This window comes from Orycteropus afer, unplaced genomic scaffold, assembly GCF_000298275.1.
Source record: "Orycteropus afer afer isolate SDZICR_OR568_19922 unplaced genomic scaffold, OryAfe1.0 scaffold00005, whole genome shotgun sequence".
In the NCBI taxonomy this organism is placed as follows: domain Eukaryota; kingdom Metazoa; phylum Chordata; class Mammalia; order Tubulidentata; family Orycteropodidae; genus Orycteropus; species Orycteropus afer.
This window is the reverse complement of record NW_006921592.1, coordinates 4,407,972-4,427,487: the sequence shown is the minus strand read 5'-3', so window position 1 is coordinate 4,427,487 and position 19,516 is coordinate 4,407,972. Positions and strand designations below refer to the sequence as shown.

The 19,516-nt window shown below is 36.4% G+C and overlaps 1 protein-coding gene across 1 annotated transcript in view; it reads right to left on the bottom strand.

Moving 5' to 3' along the window:
• The window catches only part of TMC1 (transmembrane channel like 1), a 259,470-nt gene that overhangs the window by 231,814 nt on the left and 8,140 nt on the right, over positions 1-19,516 (bottom strand). The window contains exons 2-3 of the mRNA XM_007939572.1: positions 4,502-4,593; positions 2,233-2,465 (exon numbers count right to left, since the gene is read on the bottom strand). Of these exons, the coding sequence (XP_007937763.1) occupies positions 2,233-2,465; positions 4,502-4,593 (325 nt within the window). The remainder of the gene's footprint in view (positions 1-2,232; positions 2,466-4,501; positions 4,594-19,516) is intronic.

Sequence of the window (19,516 nt, the reverse complement as noted above, 5' to 3'; positions counted from 1 at the left end):
GAACCGCCAGCCTTCTGGTTAGCAGTCAAGTGCTTTAGCCACTATGCTACCAGAGCTCCTCATTAGTCATTAGGGAAATACAAATTAAAACCACAATGAGGTACCATTACAAACTTCTCAAAAGGCTGTGACTTAAGAATTATTCACTCACAGTACCAGCGTTTGGCAAACATATGAGTTAACTGGAACTCTCATACGCTGTTGGTAAAAAGGCAACATGATACAGCTTCTTTGAAAAGCCATTTGGCAGATTCTCATGAAATTAATCAAACACTATTATATAACCCAGGAATTCCAATCCATATGTTCACACACACTATATATATGTATACACACACACACACACACACACATACACACATATGCGTGTGTGTGTACATGTATAGATATATATATGTGCTCAAATATTCATAGCTTTATTACTAATAGCCCAAATTGGACACAACTCTAAAATCTATCAACACATAAATAAGTAAACAAGTTGTGGTACATCCATACAGTGGAATACTACTCACCAATAAAACAAAAAGAAATTACTAATAATCTAATACTATGGTTGAACATCAAAAGCATTTCTAAAGAAAGAAGTCAGTTTCAAAAGAGTACATCCTTTATATGAAGGTCTAGAAAAAAAATCAAACTAATCTATAGCGCCAAAAAAAACAGATTAGTGATTGCTAATGGATTTGGAGGCAGAATGGGAGGAGGGGCAGAGTGTGTGGGTTGATGGCAAAAGAGCAGAAAGAAACATTTTGAGGCTGTGAAAATGTTGTAAATCTTGATTGTGGTGGTGATAGGCTGATTTAAAAAATGGGATGAAAGAAATGGAAATGAAATAGTGTAAACATTTTAATCAGTCAATGGAATACCATCTTTTAGCCATCACTGATGGACATTTCATGCTCAAGAAGTCCTGTCTATTCCAGGAGAATCCGGAAAGGATAGGACAGGTTAGAAACAAAGACAGATGTGGTACTAATTATTCAAGGCTCCCTCTAGCTTGTTATGCAATTTTTTGTAGCAATTATCATTTAATATTGCACCAAACACATTAATGTATAAGCCCTTTGAGAGGAGGAACTATATCACACTACATTCTTTCCAGAACACATAAAAAGAACCAAATGAATTGTTTCCTGAATGAACTAATAAATGAAAAATGAATGAAATGAATTTCTAGAGAAGTTATAATCCAAACACATCTGCATATATTATTTATATCTTATACCAAATGTCACTTACTCATCTTTAAGTATAGTGAAATAACATACACTTGAGCGCTGAGGTTTATCTTTGCATTGTTGAAAAATATTCTTATGGCCAAACTATCATATACCAACAGAGTTACAAATTCCACTTTTATTTTGTGTGTCATTTCAGAGTTTACAGATGACTTTCACAAGCATTATCTCATTTAAGTCATTTTGTAGCACTATTTTATCAATAAGTAGTTTCTATTTATAAATCACAGAATCTATTCACTGAAGAAAAAAAAACTCTATTAATGTTTTGTTACTCTTCAATGATGATGGTAGATAGATGATAGATAAATGATAGATAGATATGATAGATAAGTGATAGAGGGGCATAAAGAAATATCTGAACATAATTATATTTTTTTGAGCAAAATTCATTATTTTCATCATTTTTATATATCCCCAGGGTGAAATATCCCCAGGGTTTCTCTGCATTATGTTATTCCTGTGCAATATACTGAAGTTCTTAACTGACCAGCCTTCCCTTTTGAAATTCTCCACTCCCTTAGCTTCTGTGACTCTTCTCTCCAGGGTCTCCTCTTCCACTCTCACCCTTCATTTCTGTTCTTCCACGGGCTCATCTTCTTCCACCTACCACTAAACACTGAAGTTGTCTACGGTAACATTATTGGCCATCTTCCCTTGGCATTTTATGTGTTCTTCCTGGGAATCCACATGATTCTAGTAATTTCAATTCCCAGATGATGTCAAAATCATTATAACCAATACCCACTCCTTTTTTGAGCACCAGCAAGGAAGGACTAGTCTAGATTTACCTCTACCAAACCATTTCTTTCTGCTGTCTCTCTGTTTTATTGAAATTTCTACTCAGTTAACCTTCCACTTCCTCATCTTTCCATATGCCATCTTACCAAGTACTCGTATTTCTACATACCAAATATGCTTGGAGTTCTTCCTTTCTCTGTCAGACAGAAACCATATGCACCTCGTTAGATTTACTCAAATGTCTTCTTACTTCCAAAGGCTCCAGCCACATCCCAGACCCAACCAATCATTTGCCCTTGAAATGCCAAGCAGGCAGTGGGGCTGACCACCGGCAAACACCGAGATTTTAGGGCCTCTGTCACTTCCAGACTTGGATGGAACACCACACCATAGAGTGTGGGACCTTGCATATGACAGCATCTGTTGAAGGGGCCAGATGATACAACTAAGAAATATGTTAACTGTCCATGAGGTAAATCTTGACTAATAGAAAACAAGAAACAAGAAACATCCAAGTAAATAAAATTTCCTTCCTCCATCTTTTTCATGACTACCTCTAGACAATTTTCATTGTGTTCTATCTGAAGAAGTTAAGCATACTGAACAATGCAGCTGTCCATCAACCTGCTATGTCCCTTGACAGCTTATTGAAAATGGTAGTCCTGATCGTAAGGTATCATTTTACAATACTTTATATCTAGTCATCAAGGTAACTCATCATTACATGTCACACAGAGCCTGGCATGTGATAAGCACTCAAAAAGGAAGCCATTGTTATGAAAATGTTTTATACAAATCCAAATAGGCAATGTTATCACTCTTTTCCTTTCTTTGAAGTGCAAGCATTAACTTTAAGAGGGGGAAAAAAAACTATGTTCTTTCCATATTAATAAATTTAATCTATTTTATTAGAAAAACTAATGTAACTTTCATAGAATAAAATCTGGAAGAGGATATCTGAATGTCAAAATGTCAATGGTGATTGCTCTGTGGTAGGATCCTGTTTTTGGTGGTGTCATCAATTAAAGTATTTTTCTAAATTACCTAAAATGCACATTTTCTGCAACCAAAAATATTACATTCATAATAAATAAAGTAATAAAAGTTTAAAATATATGTTATTGAGAAAGCAATAGAATGAATAAATCCAAAATAATACAGTACTGATGAACAGCAAGAAAAATCAATTCTTACCTTACTTATTTAAAATGATTGTTATTTAAAATAAACTAAGCAGCTTTATTGCAAGTTTTTGTGAGAATTGTTAGGGATCTAAAAAGAGCCTGTCAACCCTATAACTAACTAAATAACCTGAGATGCCATTCTGAGTGGGTAAAAATCTAGCATCTTACATAAGATTTGAACCCTACCCTGTTGATGGAAAACCAGACCCACCTTTTAAAAAACTAATATACACCTGTGGGCCATTTCCAAGAAATTCTTTGGAAAGATGTGTAAATCCTCAAAAGAAATGGTTGTTTTTGCTTTTGCTTTCTGAAAGCAATGACCTACTCAGATAATGACATTCCTGACTCCCCAGATATTTGAAGTGAATAAAATAACTGAGCACATTAAATAGGATAGTGCTCAGATTTCCAAGATAGATACAGGCTTGAAGCTGGATGGCTTTAATAGATTATCTCTAAATGAGCTCTGTCTCCACTTTCCATTCTAATATTAAATAAGTCAGCTAAAAGAACAACTGATTCTAAGACTATCTGGATTAAGAGTTCTATTATGAAAAGCAAACATATATTCAGTTATTTTCTGTTTGAAAAATTCTACTAGTTTGTCTGGTGGGGACCAAAATGTTGCTGAAAACAGATCCAAATGTATATTACGTAAGGCTTCCTAGGTTGACTGATAAATTTGTTGCAGATTATCCACATGGTACTGAAAATACACCTGAAAGCAAGGCATAGTAAATAAAAATACAGTTAATCACATTGCTTATCCCTTCACTTAAATACCCACACTTAAACAGGGTTTATGCCTCCTTTCCTTGCTTTCCCTGCCTGAATCTGTTTCCTCTCCCCTTCAACTTTATTTAATTCACAAATTGAAGCAAGCACAAGTCTCCTTAAAAAATGGTTTCATACACCAAACTGACAATAGGTCACTTCGAAGGACTGAACTAAGTTTTGAATTGTTGCACTGGATTCTCAAGGTGTTTTGCTATTCCCCCCATTATCCTCTGAAATGAAAGAAAAATAAGTACAGGCACTTACTAGTTGATACTATCAAATTTCTACAAAAGTAAAGAAGAAATTGAAGAAGAAAAATTAAATCCTTCCCAATTTCTCAAGAAACAAAGGGAACCTACTCGCAGATAAATAAAAGGAGGAAAGCTACTACAAGGGAACAAAAATGCTGGAAAAAACTTTTCAAAGGATCCAATCTCTAAGAAAGTTATAGTATTCTACTAACAGGTCTTTATTTTGAAATACCTTTTTTGGGAGGCATCCTGGCGGTGTCCTGTCAGAAGGTCTTGGCTACCAATTGACTTGGAGAGGGCTTACAGGTTGAAACTATAAATTTTTGAAGTTTGGTCTAGCACATCCACACACTTCTGCCTGTCACTGGAAGTGCTCCTCTGGTGCCATTTCGCAGCCTGAAACATAAGAAGGTACTAATTTCCTCACCATTAAATTTTCATGAATGTTTAGTTTGCTATTTAGGGATGGAGTAATCAGGTCAAAAGGGTTATATTTGGGGACTCATGTTTGCAATAAAACTAAACTGATCATGTAATTCCTAAACAAACCAAATCTGGCTTCATTCTATTCTGTGTGTGGCTTTCTTCTAATTATAGATATTGAGGGTAGTGTGATGAGTGTACTCTTAGAAAGGTGAGAAATACTGACCACTAAATGTACTTGGTAAATTAAATGAGTAAGAAGAAATCCTTGCACCTGGGGTTCAGGTTTAAGCTACAGAGCTATGGAACATTCAATTTAACAATTGTTCTCCAAGTTGGGCAAACCTGGGAACATTGTGTTCATTTTCTCAATTTCAGTGAAAATAAAACTTGCTAAGAAAAAAAAAAAAATCTGCTATTTTCCTGGAAAGCTATTTCCCCCCACCTCTCTCTGTCAAAACTTCTCATAGAAAAGTAGCAGTCTTTGCGTTAGAATGATAACCAACAAAAGACTTTCATTTTAAAAAATAAGGAAAGGGCTAAAATATGCTGAAAATTAACAGTGTGAAAGAGGCTGCCTCTCTGAGAGTGTGGACGCTGGCATTCTCTGGTTACGTGGGTGATAGGGCTGGCTGCACTGACCCTGGCAAGAGAAGACAATGTTTTGAAATGGATCCTGGTGGTACATTTACACCAGAGCAGCTTTTGGCTTCACAAATGGATTTGAGATCTGACCTTTCCAGAACAATTAGCATAGCTCACATATTTTAGTCAAAGTAATGTGTAGTACAATCAGAATTAAGGCTAAACAAAGCTTTATAAGGGCAATGCTCACCAAGTTTTACCATATTCTGGGCACAAGATCTTAGCTGTAATGGTGAGATAAAATATGGTAGGTGAAAGTACTTACATTTAAGGATACCCAGAGAGCTTTTTTTTAACTTGGGAATTTATGAAGAGATAAAGAAGTTTTCCTGTAAATTATTGAAATTATAAACTAGAGGGAGAACAAATGTGAAATTTATTAACTTAAATTCTTAAGTAATTCTAAATACTATTCTCACCATAACAAACTAATGAATAAATTTTTAAAAAGATGTTCTGCAAGTCTTGAATCCAGAGAGTTATAAAAATATTCAAAACTTAAAAAGAGAAACCATAAAAAATAGATTAATTCATATACATCAAAATAAGATAAAATTATACATCAAAAGACATTCCCCCAAAATTTTTTTTGCAGTAGAATAAATATTTACATCTCACAGAACACCTCATAAGATTAGAATAAAAATAAATACCTATCTACCTAAAACCAGACAGGCACTCCAACAGGAAAAAACATGGCAAAAGTTTTCGACAGATATTTCTTACATGAGGCTATGAAATGGCCTGTTACCCAACAGAAATATTAGCAAAAAATATGAACAAGCATTTCGTAGAAAAAGGAAACATAAGGCCAATAAACATATGAAGAAAAGCCCAATATCATCTTGGGAAATGCAAATCAAGACTACAGTGTGTATGGTATTGATTTTCACCTATTTGATGGCAAGCTTAAGAGGGCTAACAACACCAAATGCTGGAGAGAATAAGGATACATAAAACAAACAAAAAAAGAAAACTGCTATGGAGTCAGAATTGGCTCATAGTGACCCTTCCTTGGGTTTCCAAGGCAGTATCACTACGGAAGTAGATCGCCCAACCTTCTCTTACATATAGTTGACGTTGTTTTTAGGTGCTGAGTCGTGTCTGACTCACACTGCCCAATCCTGTGCCATCCTCACAATCTTTGTTTGAGCCCATCATTGCAGCCACTGGTCAAGCTATCTTGTTGAAGGTCTTCCCTTTTTTCACTGACCCTCTGTTTTACCAAGTATGATATTCTTCTTCGGGGATTGGTCCCTTCTGACAACATGACCAAAGTAGGTGAGATGAAGTCTGGTCATTCTCACTTCAAAGGAGCATGTCGACTGTCCTTCTTCCAGGACAGGTTTGTCCATTTTTCTGGCAGTCAATGGTATTTTTAGTATTCTTTGCCAACACCACAATTCAAAGGCATCAACTGTTCTTAGGTCTTCTTTATTCATTGTCCAGCTTTCACAGGCATATTAGGAGATTGAAACCATCATGGCTTGGATCAGACATACCATAATCCTCAAAGTGACATCTTTGCTCTTTAATACTTTAAAGAGGTCTTTTGTAGCAGATTTGCCCAGTGTAATATAGCACCCGATTTTTTGACTGCTGCTTCCATGGGTTTTGATTGTGGATCAAGTAAAATGAAATCCCTGACAATTTCAATCTTTTCTCTATTTATTGTGATGTTGCTTACTGGTCCAGTTGTGAGGATTTTTGTTTTCTTCATGTTGAGGTGTAATCCATACTGAAGGCTATAGTCTTTGATCTTTATTAGTAAGTTTTTCAAGTCTTCTTCACTTTCAGCAACGAAGGTTGTGTCAACTGCATATCACAAGATGTTAATGTCTTCCTGCAATCCTGATACCATGTTCTTCTTCCTACACTCCAGCTTCTCTGATTACTTGCTCAGCACATAGATTGAATAAATATGGTGAAAGCATGCAACCCTGATGTACACCTTTCCTGATTTTAAACCATTCAGTATCCCCTTGTTCTGTTCCAGCTACCGCCTCTTGGTTTATGTACAGGTAGGTTCCTCATGAGCACAATTAAATGTCCTGGAGTACCTGTTCTCTACTTTGTTATCCATAATGTGTCATGGTCCATACAGTCAAAAGCCTTTGCATAGTGAATAAAACAGAGGTAAACATCTTTCTGGTATTCTTTGCTTTAAGACAAGATCTATCTGACATCACCAATGATATCCCTCATTCCATACCCTCTTCTGAATTCAGCTTGAATTTCTGGCAGTTCTCTAACAATACACTGCTGCAGCCATTTTTTAATTATCTTCAGCAAAATTTACTTGTGTATAATATTAATTATATTTTTGAGAGTTTCCACATTATATTGGATCATGTTTCTTTGGAATGGGCATAAATATGATCTCTACCACTCAGCTTGTTATACATATATACATATACTCTGGCAGCATAGTGCTTAAGGCACTTGACTGCTAACCAGAAGGCCGGCAGTTCAAACCTATCAGCCACTCCTGGGAAGGAAAGTTGGGCAACCTACTTCCGTTGTGATAGTGCCTTGGAAACCCAAGGAGGGGTCGCTATGAGTCAGGTCTGACTTGACAGCACGTAACAACAACATATATATATATGCTTGGTTATACTCTTATATAGTTGATTGGAGTATAAATTGGCTCAATCACCTTGGAAAACAATTTAGCCATATTCTATAAATTTGAACTTTTGCTGAACTTATAACTCAGCAAATTAATACTAGAAATATATACAAGAAACCCTTGCACATGTGCATGTGAAGGCAAAAGCTATTCATGTTAGCAGCTCTATTCATAATAGAATAACAATAGTAAAATCATTTAAAAAAATGGTCAACAGAAGAATTATATAAAATGTGAATATTCATAAACCTATATATTATATAATATAAATAAGTGAATAAATTGACATGCTGATTCTAAAATTCATATGTAAATGTAAATAACTTAGAATAGACAAAACAACTCTGAAAAAGAAGAAAAAGTTGGAAGACTTATAATAGCTGCTTTAAAACAATAAAAATCTACAATAATCAACACAGTGTGATATGAACATAAAGATAGACAAATGCATCAATGGAAAAGAATGAAGAATTCAGAAACAGACCCACACATATATGGTCCAATGATTTTCATCAAAGTTGCAAAGAAAAATTAGGAGAGAAATGTTAGCATGTCCAATAAATGGCACTGAAACAGTTGAATAGCCACATATAGAAAAATGAACTTCACACCATACCTTGTACCATATATAAAAGCTATCTCCAAATGAGCCTTAGGCATAGACATAAAATGTAAACAATAACACTTTTATAAGAAACCATAGAAGACTCACAAATTAAGCAAAGATTTCTTATAAATAACACCAGATGTCCAATCAATAAAACAAAAACAAAAAAATTGATAGATTGAAATTTATCAAAATTAAAACTATCTGCTCTTCAAAAGTCTTTGATAAAAGCATGAAAAGAAAAGTCACAGACTGGGAAAGTATTTGTAAATCATATATCTGATTTAGACAATATGTAACAGAATATATATTCCACAAAATATATAATAATCTTCAAATATAAACAACAAGAAACAACCTAATAAAAATGCACAAAAGATTTAAATAGATTCTCTATTGCCTGGCTGTAAGTAAATTTGTCTGTAGAGACTGAAGAGATAGTGTGTGTGATGGTAATAAAACAAGGGAGATAGGGACTGCTGTAGTCCTATAGTTAGAACATAGATCACAAGAACCTGGTAATTACAGATGAACATTTGATGTGAAGGAGCCAAAAATATAGTCACAATTTGAGTGCTGTCTCATCTATTTCAGGGGAGTCTTAATCACCATAATCTAATCAGGTCTTAATCATATTTTTTCATTTCCTATAATGGGCACAATGCTGCACACACAGTGAGTGCTTAATAATTGTTCATTGGATAGAAAAATGAAGAAATGAGGAGGGAGCAAAGGAAAGGAGACCAGTAGATGAAAGATCCACGCAGAGGCCTCATGGCAAGAAAAGCCCACTTTTGGTTTAACATTCTGCAGTTGCAGTCTTGAAATTCTTAATAATTTTTAAATAAGGGGCCCTTTGTTTTCAGTTTGCACTGTTTTGTTGTTAGGTGATCAGGAGCTCTGATGGCAAATTGGTTAAAGTTCTCGGCTGTTGACCAAAGGTTGGCAGTTCAAACCCATGAGCTGCTACACAGGAGAAAGATGAGATAGTCTGCTTCCATGAAGATTTACAGCCTTGGAAAACCTATGGGGCAATGCCACTTTGTCCTAAAAAGTGGCTGTAAGTTGGAATAGCCTTAATGGCAATGGCTCGATTTTGGTTTATAGACAGATCTCATCTTTTCCAACGATAGTAACAATAACATATAAAAGGATCATATGTCACGTACCAAACAAAGAGTACCACTTCAAACTAATCAAGTACGAACCATCACTAAGTGCACTTTACTGAAAAAGAAAATAAAGACCAAAATCAATAATGGACACTGGATTTGATCCCAGCCAGTCTGACTCCAGTTCCCATGCTCTAGGTAACCTATGATCTAATGGTTATGAGTCAGTGCTCACTTTGGTTCAGTTTTAACTGCACTTAGTTAGGATAGATTGCATGGTCCCTATAGCAGGAGCTAAACATCATTTAAAATGGCTAGGTGTGTAATAGACAACTACAGTTGACCTATCTTACAAAATAGCAATCCAACATGGCAACAAAGCCCACTTCAAGTGTGAAGTGAATAGTTGGTTAACAAAAATATATTTCTAATCAACAGGTGGATACGAGGTAGACAGGCAAGAAGATCAGGTATGAACAGGCAAATGGGAATATGCCCATGACCATACATAGCTTTGGCAGACGATATTCCTACATCTGTATTTGTATGTACTATAAAAAATGTCCATGTGCAGTTTAAACCTACAGGAGGCAAAGTTAGGATAACTTCTTAGCCACAACTAACCTAAACTATATAAGTAAATATATGTATATATATATATGTATGTATGTATGTACCATGAAAGGAGCAAAAACAAAAGGTTGAACCAAGCTTCTCCTTTGAGCAACAAAAGGTAACTGATTGTATTGAATCTATGATTTTGGTGAGCTAACTAAGTAAGAAAAAACACACAGACTTTTAAATGTTAACATTCTTGCTATTATTACTAAGTTCTTTTGAATCATCTCTCAGTGACTATCTCATACTTCCAGGTATACTTTATTTTATCTTTTTTTTTTTTTTTTTTTGCAGAAAAGTGTATGTAGGCAGTTAGAAATCTTCTACTTCTAAAATACATCTTTCTATTGCCTTTACCTATGAAAGAGGATTTATCTAATTTTTAAATACCTTCATTATAATCTGTTCATTACAAACTTTGCAAATATGTTTCCAAGTTCTGAAATTTGTTGCTATGTAAAAAAGTTGGAGTTTATTTTAATTATAGTTCCTTTATTGGAAACATTTTCTACTCCCTAAGTGCTTATTTTTTAAAAGCTTCTAATCAATACTTAAGAATCATTTTACAGTGTTTTTTTTGTTTGTATATTTTTAATGTTTTTTACTGGAATCTATGAGGCCTTTTAATCTGCATACTTTGGCTCTTTTCAATGTAGGGTCATTTTCTTCCATTATATCTTTAATATTTCCTCTGTTCTCTCTATATATGTATATATACATGCATATCTATATCTATCTATATGTATGTATATACACATCCACCACTTGTCTGTCAGTTTGTCATACTGCAGTGGCTTGCATGTTGCTGTGAATCTGGAGGCCATGCGACCACTATTTCAAATACCAGTAGGGTTACCCATGGTGGACAGGTTTCAGCAGAACTTCCAGACTAAGAAAGACTTGGAAGAAGGAAAGGGCCATCCACCTCTCAAAGAATTGGCCAGTGAGAATCTTATGAATAGCAGTGAAACATCATCTGATATATAATCAGAAAAGTTTATGAATAGTCCTGAAACACTGCCTGCAATAGTGCCAGAAGATGAGCCCCTCAGGTCAGAAGGCACTCGAAATACTACTGGGGAAGAGCTGCCTCCTCAGTGTAGAGCCAACCTTAATGATGTGGATAGAGTAAGGCTTTTGGGACCTCCAATTGCTGATGTGTTACATCTCAAAATAAGAAGAAACAGCTGCAAACAGCCAATAATAACCAGAACATGGAATGTATGAAGTATGAATCTAGGAAAATTGGAAGTTGTCAAAAATGAAATGGAATGCATAAAAATCAATATCCTAGGCATTGCTGTTGTTGTTGTTGTTATATGCCATCAAGTTCTCTCTGACCCCTCCTTGGGTGTCCGAGGCAGTATCACTACAGAACTGCATTCCCCAATCTTCCTTCCAAGGACTGGCTGGTGGGTTTGAACCACCAACCTTCTGGTTAATAGTTAAGTGTCTTAGGCACTATGCCACAAGAGCTCCCATCGTAGGCATTACTGAGCTGAGATGGACTGGTTTTGACCATTTTGAATCAGATATCATATGATCTACAATGCCAGAAATAACAAATTGAAGATGAATGGAGTTGCACCCATCATCACAAAGAATGTTTCAAGATCCATCCTGAAGTACAATGCTGTCAATGATAGGATAATATCCATTTGCCTTCAAAGAGGACTGGTTAATACTACTATTATTAAAATTTATGTACCACCAAAGCCAAAGACAAGGAAATTGAATATTTTTACCAACTTCTGCAGTCTAAAATTGACCAAATATGTAATGCAATAATGTGTTGATTATCACTGGTGATTAGAATACAAAAATTGGAAACAAAGAATCACTGGTAGTTGGAAAATATGGGCTTGATAATTTGAAATGATGCTGGAGCTCGCATGATAGAATTTTGCAAGAATTATTCATTACAAATACCTTTTTACAACAACATGAACAAAAACACAACACAAACAGTCCACAAACAGTGAACTTCACCAGATGGAATGCATAGGAATCAAATCAACTACACTTGTGGAACAAGACAATGGAGAAGCTCAATATCTTCAATCAAAACAAGGCCAGGAGTTGACTGTGAAACAGACCATCAACTGCTCATATGCAAGTTTGAGTTGAAGCTGAAGACAATTAAAACAAGGTCACAAGAGCCAAAATATTACCTTGATTATATCCCACCTGAATTTAGAGACCATCTAAAGAATAGATTTGACACACTGAACACGAATGACCAAAAACCAAAGGAATTGTGAGATAACATTAAGAACATAATCCATGAAGAAAACAAAAGGTCATTAAAAAGACAGAAAAGGAAGAAAAGATCAAAATGGATGTCAGAAGAAACTCTGAAACTTGTTCTTTGAATGAAAAGAAGCTAAAACAAATGGAAGAAATGACCAGATAAAAGAGCTGAACAGAAGATTTCAAAGAACAGCTCTAGAAGACAAAGTCAATTATTATAATGAAATGTGCAAAGACTTGGAGTTAGAAAACCAAAAGGTAAGAACATGCTTGGTATTTCCCAAGCTGAAAGAACTTAAGAAAAAATTCAAGCCTCAAGTTGCAATATTGAAAGATATTATGAGCAAAATATTGAATGATACAGAAAACACCATTAGAAGATGGAAAGAACACACAGAGTCACTGTACCAAAAAGAATTGGTTGATGTTCATCCATTTCAGGAGGTGTCACATGATTAAGAACCAATAGTATGGAACTCAGAGCTTCACTGAAGGAATTGGTGAAAAACAAGGCTCCAGGAATTGATGAAATACCCATTGAGATGTTTAAACAAATGGAGGCCACACTGGGGGTACTTGCTCAACTATGCCAAGAAATTTGGAAGACAGCTACCTGGCCAACTGGTTGGAAGAGATCCATATTTGTACCCCTTCCAAAGAAAGGGGATCCCAGATACCAACAAATTTTTTTAAGGACATGGAAAAGCCAATTACTAACTTCGTATGGAAAGAAAAGAGACCTCGAATAAGCAGAGCACTTCTGAAGAACAAAGTGGGAGGTCTCACACTCCCGAATCTTAAAGAACTACTATACAACTACAGTAGTCAAAACAGCGTGGTATTGGTACAATGATAGACAGATAGACCAATGGAATAGAATCGAAAATCCAGATATAGACCCATCCATCTATGGACAGTTGATGTTTGGCAAAGGTCCAAAACCCATTAAATGGGGAAGAGACAGCCTCTTTAACAAATGGTGCTGGCAAAACTGGATATCCACTTGCAGAAAAATGAAACAGGACCCATACCTCACCCCATACACAAAAAAAAAAACTCAAGCTGGACCCAAGACTTAAATATAAAACCCAAAACTATAAAATTCATCAAAGATAAAATAGGGGCAAATCTGGAGGCCCTAATTTATGGCATAAATAGACCATGAAGCATAACCCAGAATGCACAGGAGGTAGAAGAGAAGCTAGATGACTAGGTCCTTTTAAAAATTAAATTTTTATGTGCATCAAAAGACTTCGTCAAAAGGGTAAAAAGAAAACCTACAGATTGGGAGAAAATATTTGCCTATGACGAATCTGATAAAGGACTTATCTCCAAAATCTATAGAAACTTTAACACCTCAACACCAAAAAGACAAATAACCCAACTCACAAATGGGCAAAAGACTTGAACAGACACTTCACCAAAGATGATACACTGGCAACCAACAAACACATGAGAAAAGTGCTTGTGATCATTAGTCATTGTTGTTGTTGTTGTTATGTGCCGTCGAGTTGGACCCGACTCATAGCGACCCCTCCTTGGGTTTCCAAGGCAGTATCACTACAAAAGTAGATTGCCTCATCTTCCTTCCGAGGAGTGGCTGGTGGGTTTGAACCGCCAGCCTTCTGGTTAGCAGTCAAGTAGAGAGATGCAAATCAAAAAAAAAAAACAATGAGATATCATCTCACCCTGGCAATAATAGCAAAGTTCAACAGGACAGAAAATAACAAATGGTGGTGAGGTTGCCGAGAGATTGGAACTCTTGTGCAATTCTGGTGGGATTGTAAAATGGTACAACCATTGTGGCATATGGTATGGCATTTCCTTAAAAAACTGAAAATAGAAATAACATTTGACCCAGCAATTCCATTACTAGCAATATATCCTAAAGAGGTGAGAGACAGCACATGAACAGACATATGTACACCTATGTTCATCGCAGCACAATTCACTATAACAAAGAGATGGAAAAACCTAAATGCCCATCAACGGATGAGTGGATAACCAAATTATGATACATGCACACAATGGAATTGTACGCTACATTAAAGAACAATGAGGGATACGTGAATCATCTCACAATGTGAATGAGCCTGGAGGACATTATGCTGAGTGAAATAAATCAATCCTAGAAGGACAAGATTTGTATGAGCCCATTACTGTAAAAAGACAAAGAAGGGTTTGCTTATGAAAGGGGAATCACTTTGTAGTTACTGGGGTGGGGAGGGAAGGGGAAGGATTAATTCCAGGCTAGTTGGGGCCCACACACCTACGTGGGTAAGGGGACGGGTATATAGAAAGAGTCTGTGATCACCCTGATAACATTAGGAAAAGGGAGGACACTGAATTGGGCACATTGGAGACAGACGACAGATACGAATAACAACCAGTGTGCCCACAATACTGTATTATCATTAACACCAAATACCAGGCTACAGTTAAACACATAAACGCATGAGAGGATCAGATGGGAATCAGTGAACAGGAAGGAGTGTACTCTAGACCAAGGATAGATTCAGTGCAGGCTAACCTTGCACAGATACCAGTGATACAAAATACCTGCAATCCTTACAGAAACAATAGAAGACAGATACAGAGTAATCCCTCACAAACAACCAGGCACTATGGGAGAGAGATCTATTGGATCTACCATCTCAGGACCATAGTACTCGGGGACTCCAGACTCAATTGGTACAACATGAAACATAAAAGCCTTGTTCCTCAACCTACATTGGTGAGTACTGACTAGGTTTTAAAAGCTTTCAAACAGCCATCTAAGATGCGCCTAATGGCCTCCTAGTGTGAAAAAAAAGCGAAGAAGAGTGCAAAAAACAACAACAAAAAAAAAAGGCATTTGGAAACAATCAGCCCTAGGACATGATGGCCCTCTAGACCTGAAGAACTAGATGGTGCCCAGCTACCAACACCAATCACTCAGGAAAGGATCAACTCTGGAGATGCTGGATAGAGTGGGAGGAGAAATATGGAACAAAATCCAAAAATGCAATAATGTCCAGAATTACTGGTCAGATGGAGTCTGATGAGACCCCCAATACTAGAGCCCTGGGATACATTCTAGGCCTAGAATAAAACTCACTCCCAGGGGCTGGCTCTCAGCCCAACAGTTAACAAGATGTACATGCAGACCACTCAACCCAGGGTAACGCACCCACATACTCTATGGAAATACATCCCTTAGAGTAATAGACCACAGGGCACCAGAGGGGCAACATTCACATGGAGGAAATATAGGACAAGCAAGAGTGCACAACTATGAGGGGCATAGTGGGAGGGTTACTGGGCAGGGAGGGGAGAAGACTGGATTAGAGCTGGGCATGGTAAATGGGGAATGAAACGAAATGTACATGTAACATTGAATGTAAAACATTCTTAAAATTAAAGAAAAGAAAGAGGATCCTACAGAATGTGGGAATTATTGAAAAATATCATTAATATCACATGCAAGTAAAATCTTGAAGATAATTCCAAAATGGTTGAGTAGGATATTGACAGGAAATTTCTAAAAATGCAAGCTGGATTCAGAAGAGGATGTGGGATGAGGGATATCATTGTTGATGTCAGATGGATCTTGGCTCAAAGCAAATACCAGAAAGATGTTTACTTGTGTTTCATTGACTAAGCAAAAACATTTGATTGTGTGGATCATAGCAAATTATGGATAACATTGAGAAGAATGGGCATTCCAGAACACTTAATTGTACTCATGAGGAACCTGTGCATAGACCAGGAGGCTGTTGTTCAAACAAAGCAAGGGGGTACTGCATGGATTAAAATCAAGAAGAGAGTATGTCAGGGTTATAGCCTTTCACCATACTAATTCAATCTATATGCTGAGGAAATAATCTAAGAAGCTGGACTATATTAAAAAGAGCATGGCATCAGGATTGGAGGAAGACTCATTAACAACCTGCAATATGCAGATGATACAACCTTCCTTGCTGAAAGCCAAGATGACTTGAGGCACTTAGTGATGAAGAGTAAAGACTAGAGTCTGCAGTAATCACACCTCAACATAAAAAAAGAAAAAGAAAAGTCCTCACTAAGCAGCATCACAATAAATGGATAAAAGATTGAAGTTGTCAAAGATTTCATATTACTTAGCTCCATAATCGACAATAATGGAAGCACCAGTCAAGAAATCAGACATTGTGTTGCACTGGGCAAATCTGTGGCAAAAAACCTCTTTAAAGTGCTGAAGAGCAAAGATGTCTCTTTGAAGACTAAGGTGCACCTAACCCAAGCCATGGTATTTTCAATCACCTCATATGCATGTGAAAGCTGGACAGTGAATAAGGAACATCACTCAAGAAGAGTTGATGCTTTTGAGTTGTGGTGTTGGCGAAGAATACCGAAAGGACCATGGACTGCTAAAAAGAACTAACAAATCTGTCCTGAAATAAGTGCAGATGGAATGCTCCTTGGATACTAGAATGGCCAGATTTTGTCTCACCATTTTGGTCATGTTGTTAGAAGGGACCATTCCCTGGAGAAGGATATCATGCTTGGTAAAGTGGAGGCTCAATGAAAAAGGGGAAGGCCCTCAAAGAGATGGATTAACACAGTGGCTTCAACACTGGGTTTAGGCATAGCAAGGATTGCGAGGCTGGCACAGGGCAGTGTTTTGTTCTGCTATACAAAGTTTCACTACAAGTTGGAGCCAACTCGACACCTAACAACTAACAACATACGTATATACATATACACATGCATACATATGCATATATATATATATATATATATACACACACACACCAAAATGACAAACTCACTGCCATCAAGTTGATTCCAATTCATAGCAACCCCCATTGGGTTTTTAAGGCTATACATCTTTACCAAAGTAGACTGCCCCATCTTCCCTCCATAGAGAAGCTGGTGGGTTTGAACCACTGACCTTCTGGTTAGCAGCCTTATCTACTATACCACCAGAGTTTATATTTGTTTATTAATTCATTTATATTTATATATGTATATTTGGTTCCCCAGAAACCAAAGATCTTAGCTTTAGTTCAAAATACCATTTTCTGCCCTCTGTATCTATTGCCTTTTCCCTTTTTATCTGCTTGTCCTTTTATTCTACATCTTGGGAAAACTCAGGTTTGTTTTCCCTGTGAGTCTCCTGCAACATGGAGTCTACTCTTTATTCCCTCAGCATGGATTTTTAATTCAGTTTCAGTATTTTTTTTTAGTGCCTTATCTCTCTTCACTATCTCTCCTGTAACTATTTCCATCTCTTCTTGGTGTCTTTTCATCTTGGCTTCCTTTCTCTTAGTGGTTTTTGCTCTCGTTTCGTAATGATCATGTCTTCTTCTGCCTACTATTATTGATGCCTAATGACTGATGCCTTTCTCTGCTTTCTCATCCTTGGACAAGGAGAAATACATTCAGAATTGTTGTTTCCAAACAGGGAGTGTCTGTGGATGGACAATGCTTTTGGAAGCATGAGAATGCTATCCCTGCTTTCCCCTACATTTTGCTTTTTAAAGAGACGGCAGCTTGGAGAAAACGACTGTTAAGTAGGCTGTATTGGCTGTGAAACTAGCGGTGGTCCATTGTATCCTGTGAGATAAAGCTCACAAAAATAAGTCTTACTGTTTTGTGCACCCTGCAGTACAAACTATAGATTATAATTTGTTATGAAGTCCATATTTCCAGGAAGTCATTAAGGCAAGAGGGTTGGGGAGAGAAGATCTCATTACAGTTCAGCAGTGATAATCTAAACAAAACCTTGCAAATACCGGAAAATTTTAAAAATTTGTATGTCTACATGCTGCTATTGATCTGAAAATTGAGACATCAGGAAACATAAAATTAGCCTCTATAATATATCTTGTATTATTTACTTACAAAATATTTGGTAATATTTCATTTGTATAAGTGTAAAATATCATTAAAGAAAAATATAGACAATGCATAACAGTAGAAAGAAAAAATTACCCATAGACCTACATCCACATCCAAACACAAACACCACCATTAACATCATGTGGAGTTCTTTCTAATTGCATTTCTTAATGTATATTACTGCGTGTGTGGAGGGGAAAATACACACACACACATATACATACACACAGAGAGATTTTAGTATCCTACTTCTTCAGCTAAAATCATATTAAATGCATTTTAAATGTTATTGTGGAGTATTTGTAAACATAATTTTTAGTGGTACATTAAATTTCATCAAAATGATGTTCCCTGGTTACTTAGGCTGATACTAATAATGTTTCACAATTAAAAAATTAAAAAACAAAACAAAACCAAAAGAAACCCTCTGCAGTAAAAGTATTTGTGCCTAAAGCTCTTTTAATATTTTAATAACTTTCTTATTACAGAGTTTCAAAACTACTACTGTTGAATCAAAGGCCATAAACAGTTTAAATATCTTAATATATATTGTGTATAATTTTACAGAAGTGTTGAACCAATATATAGACCAATCAATGAAACACAAATATACCTTCCTAATCTCACCCTTACACTTTTGGATATTTTCACTGGTTTTATTCTTTGGTTGGGTTAATTTTTTTTTCCACTTTATTTGCTAGCAAGACCTATTCCCCCTCCCCCCATACATGTTTATAATAATTGTGTTTCTTCATTGGGAAAATCTTGTAACTATCACAGTGCTACTCTCAACTTACGTCTGGGCATCCATTACTGCCAGACATACATTGTTGATGAGCAAAATAGATAGAATATGTTTTACTATTGTCAGAAATGTGAAATGTCAAATAACAAGATAATCACTTAGTAAAGAGTAGGTATATTCTTCTTTGAGTCATCAAGGCCAAGAGATAAGGTCAATTGTACTGCCCAAATTCTCGCTGCCTGTTGTTGTTGTTGTTGTTAAGTGCCGTCGATTCGGTTCCAATTCATAGCGACCCCATGCACAGCAGAATGAAACACTGCCCGATCCCGCGCCAGCCCCACAATCCCTGCTATACCTGAGCCCATCATCGCAGCCACCATATCAATCCATCTCCTTGAAGGCCTCCCCCTCTTTCGTCGACCCTCCAC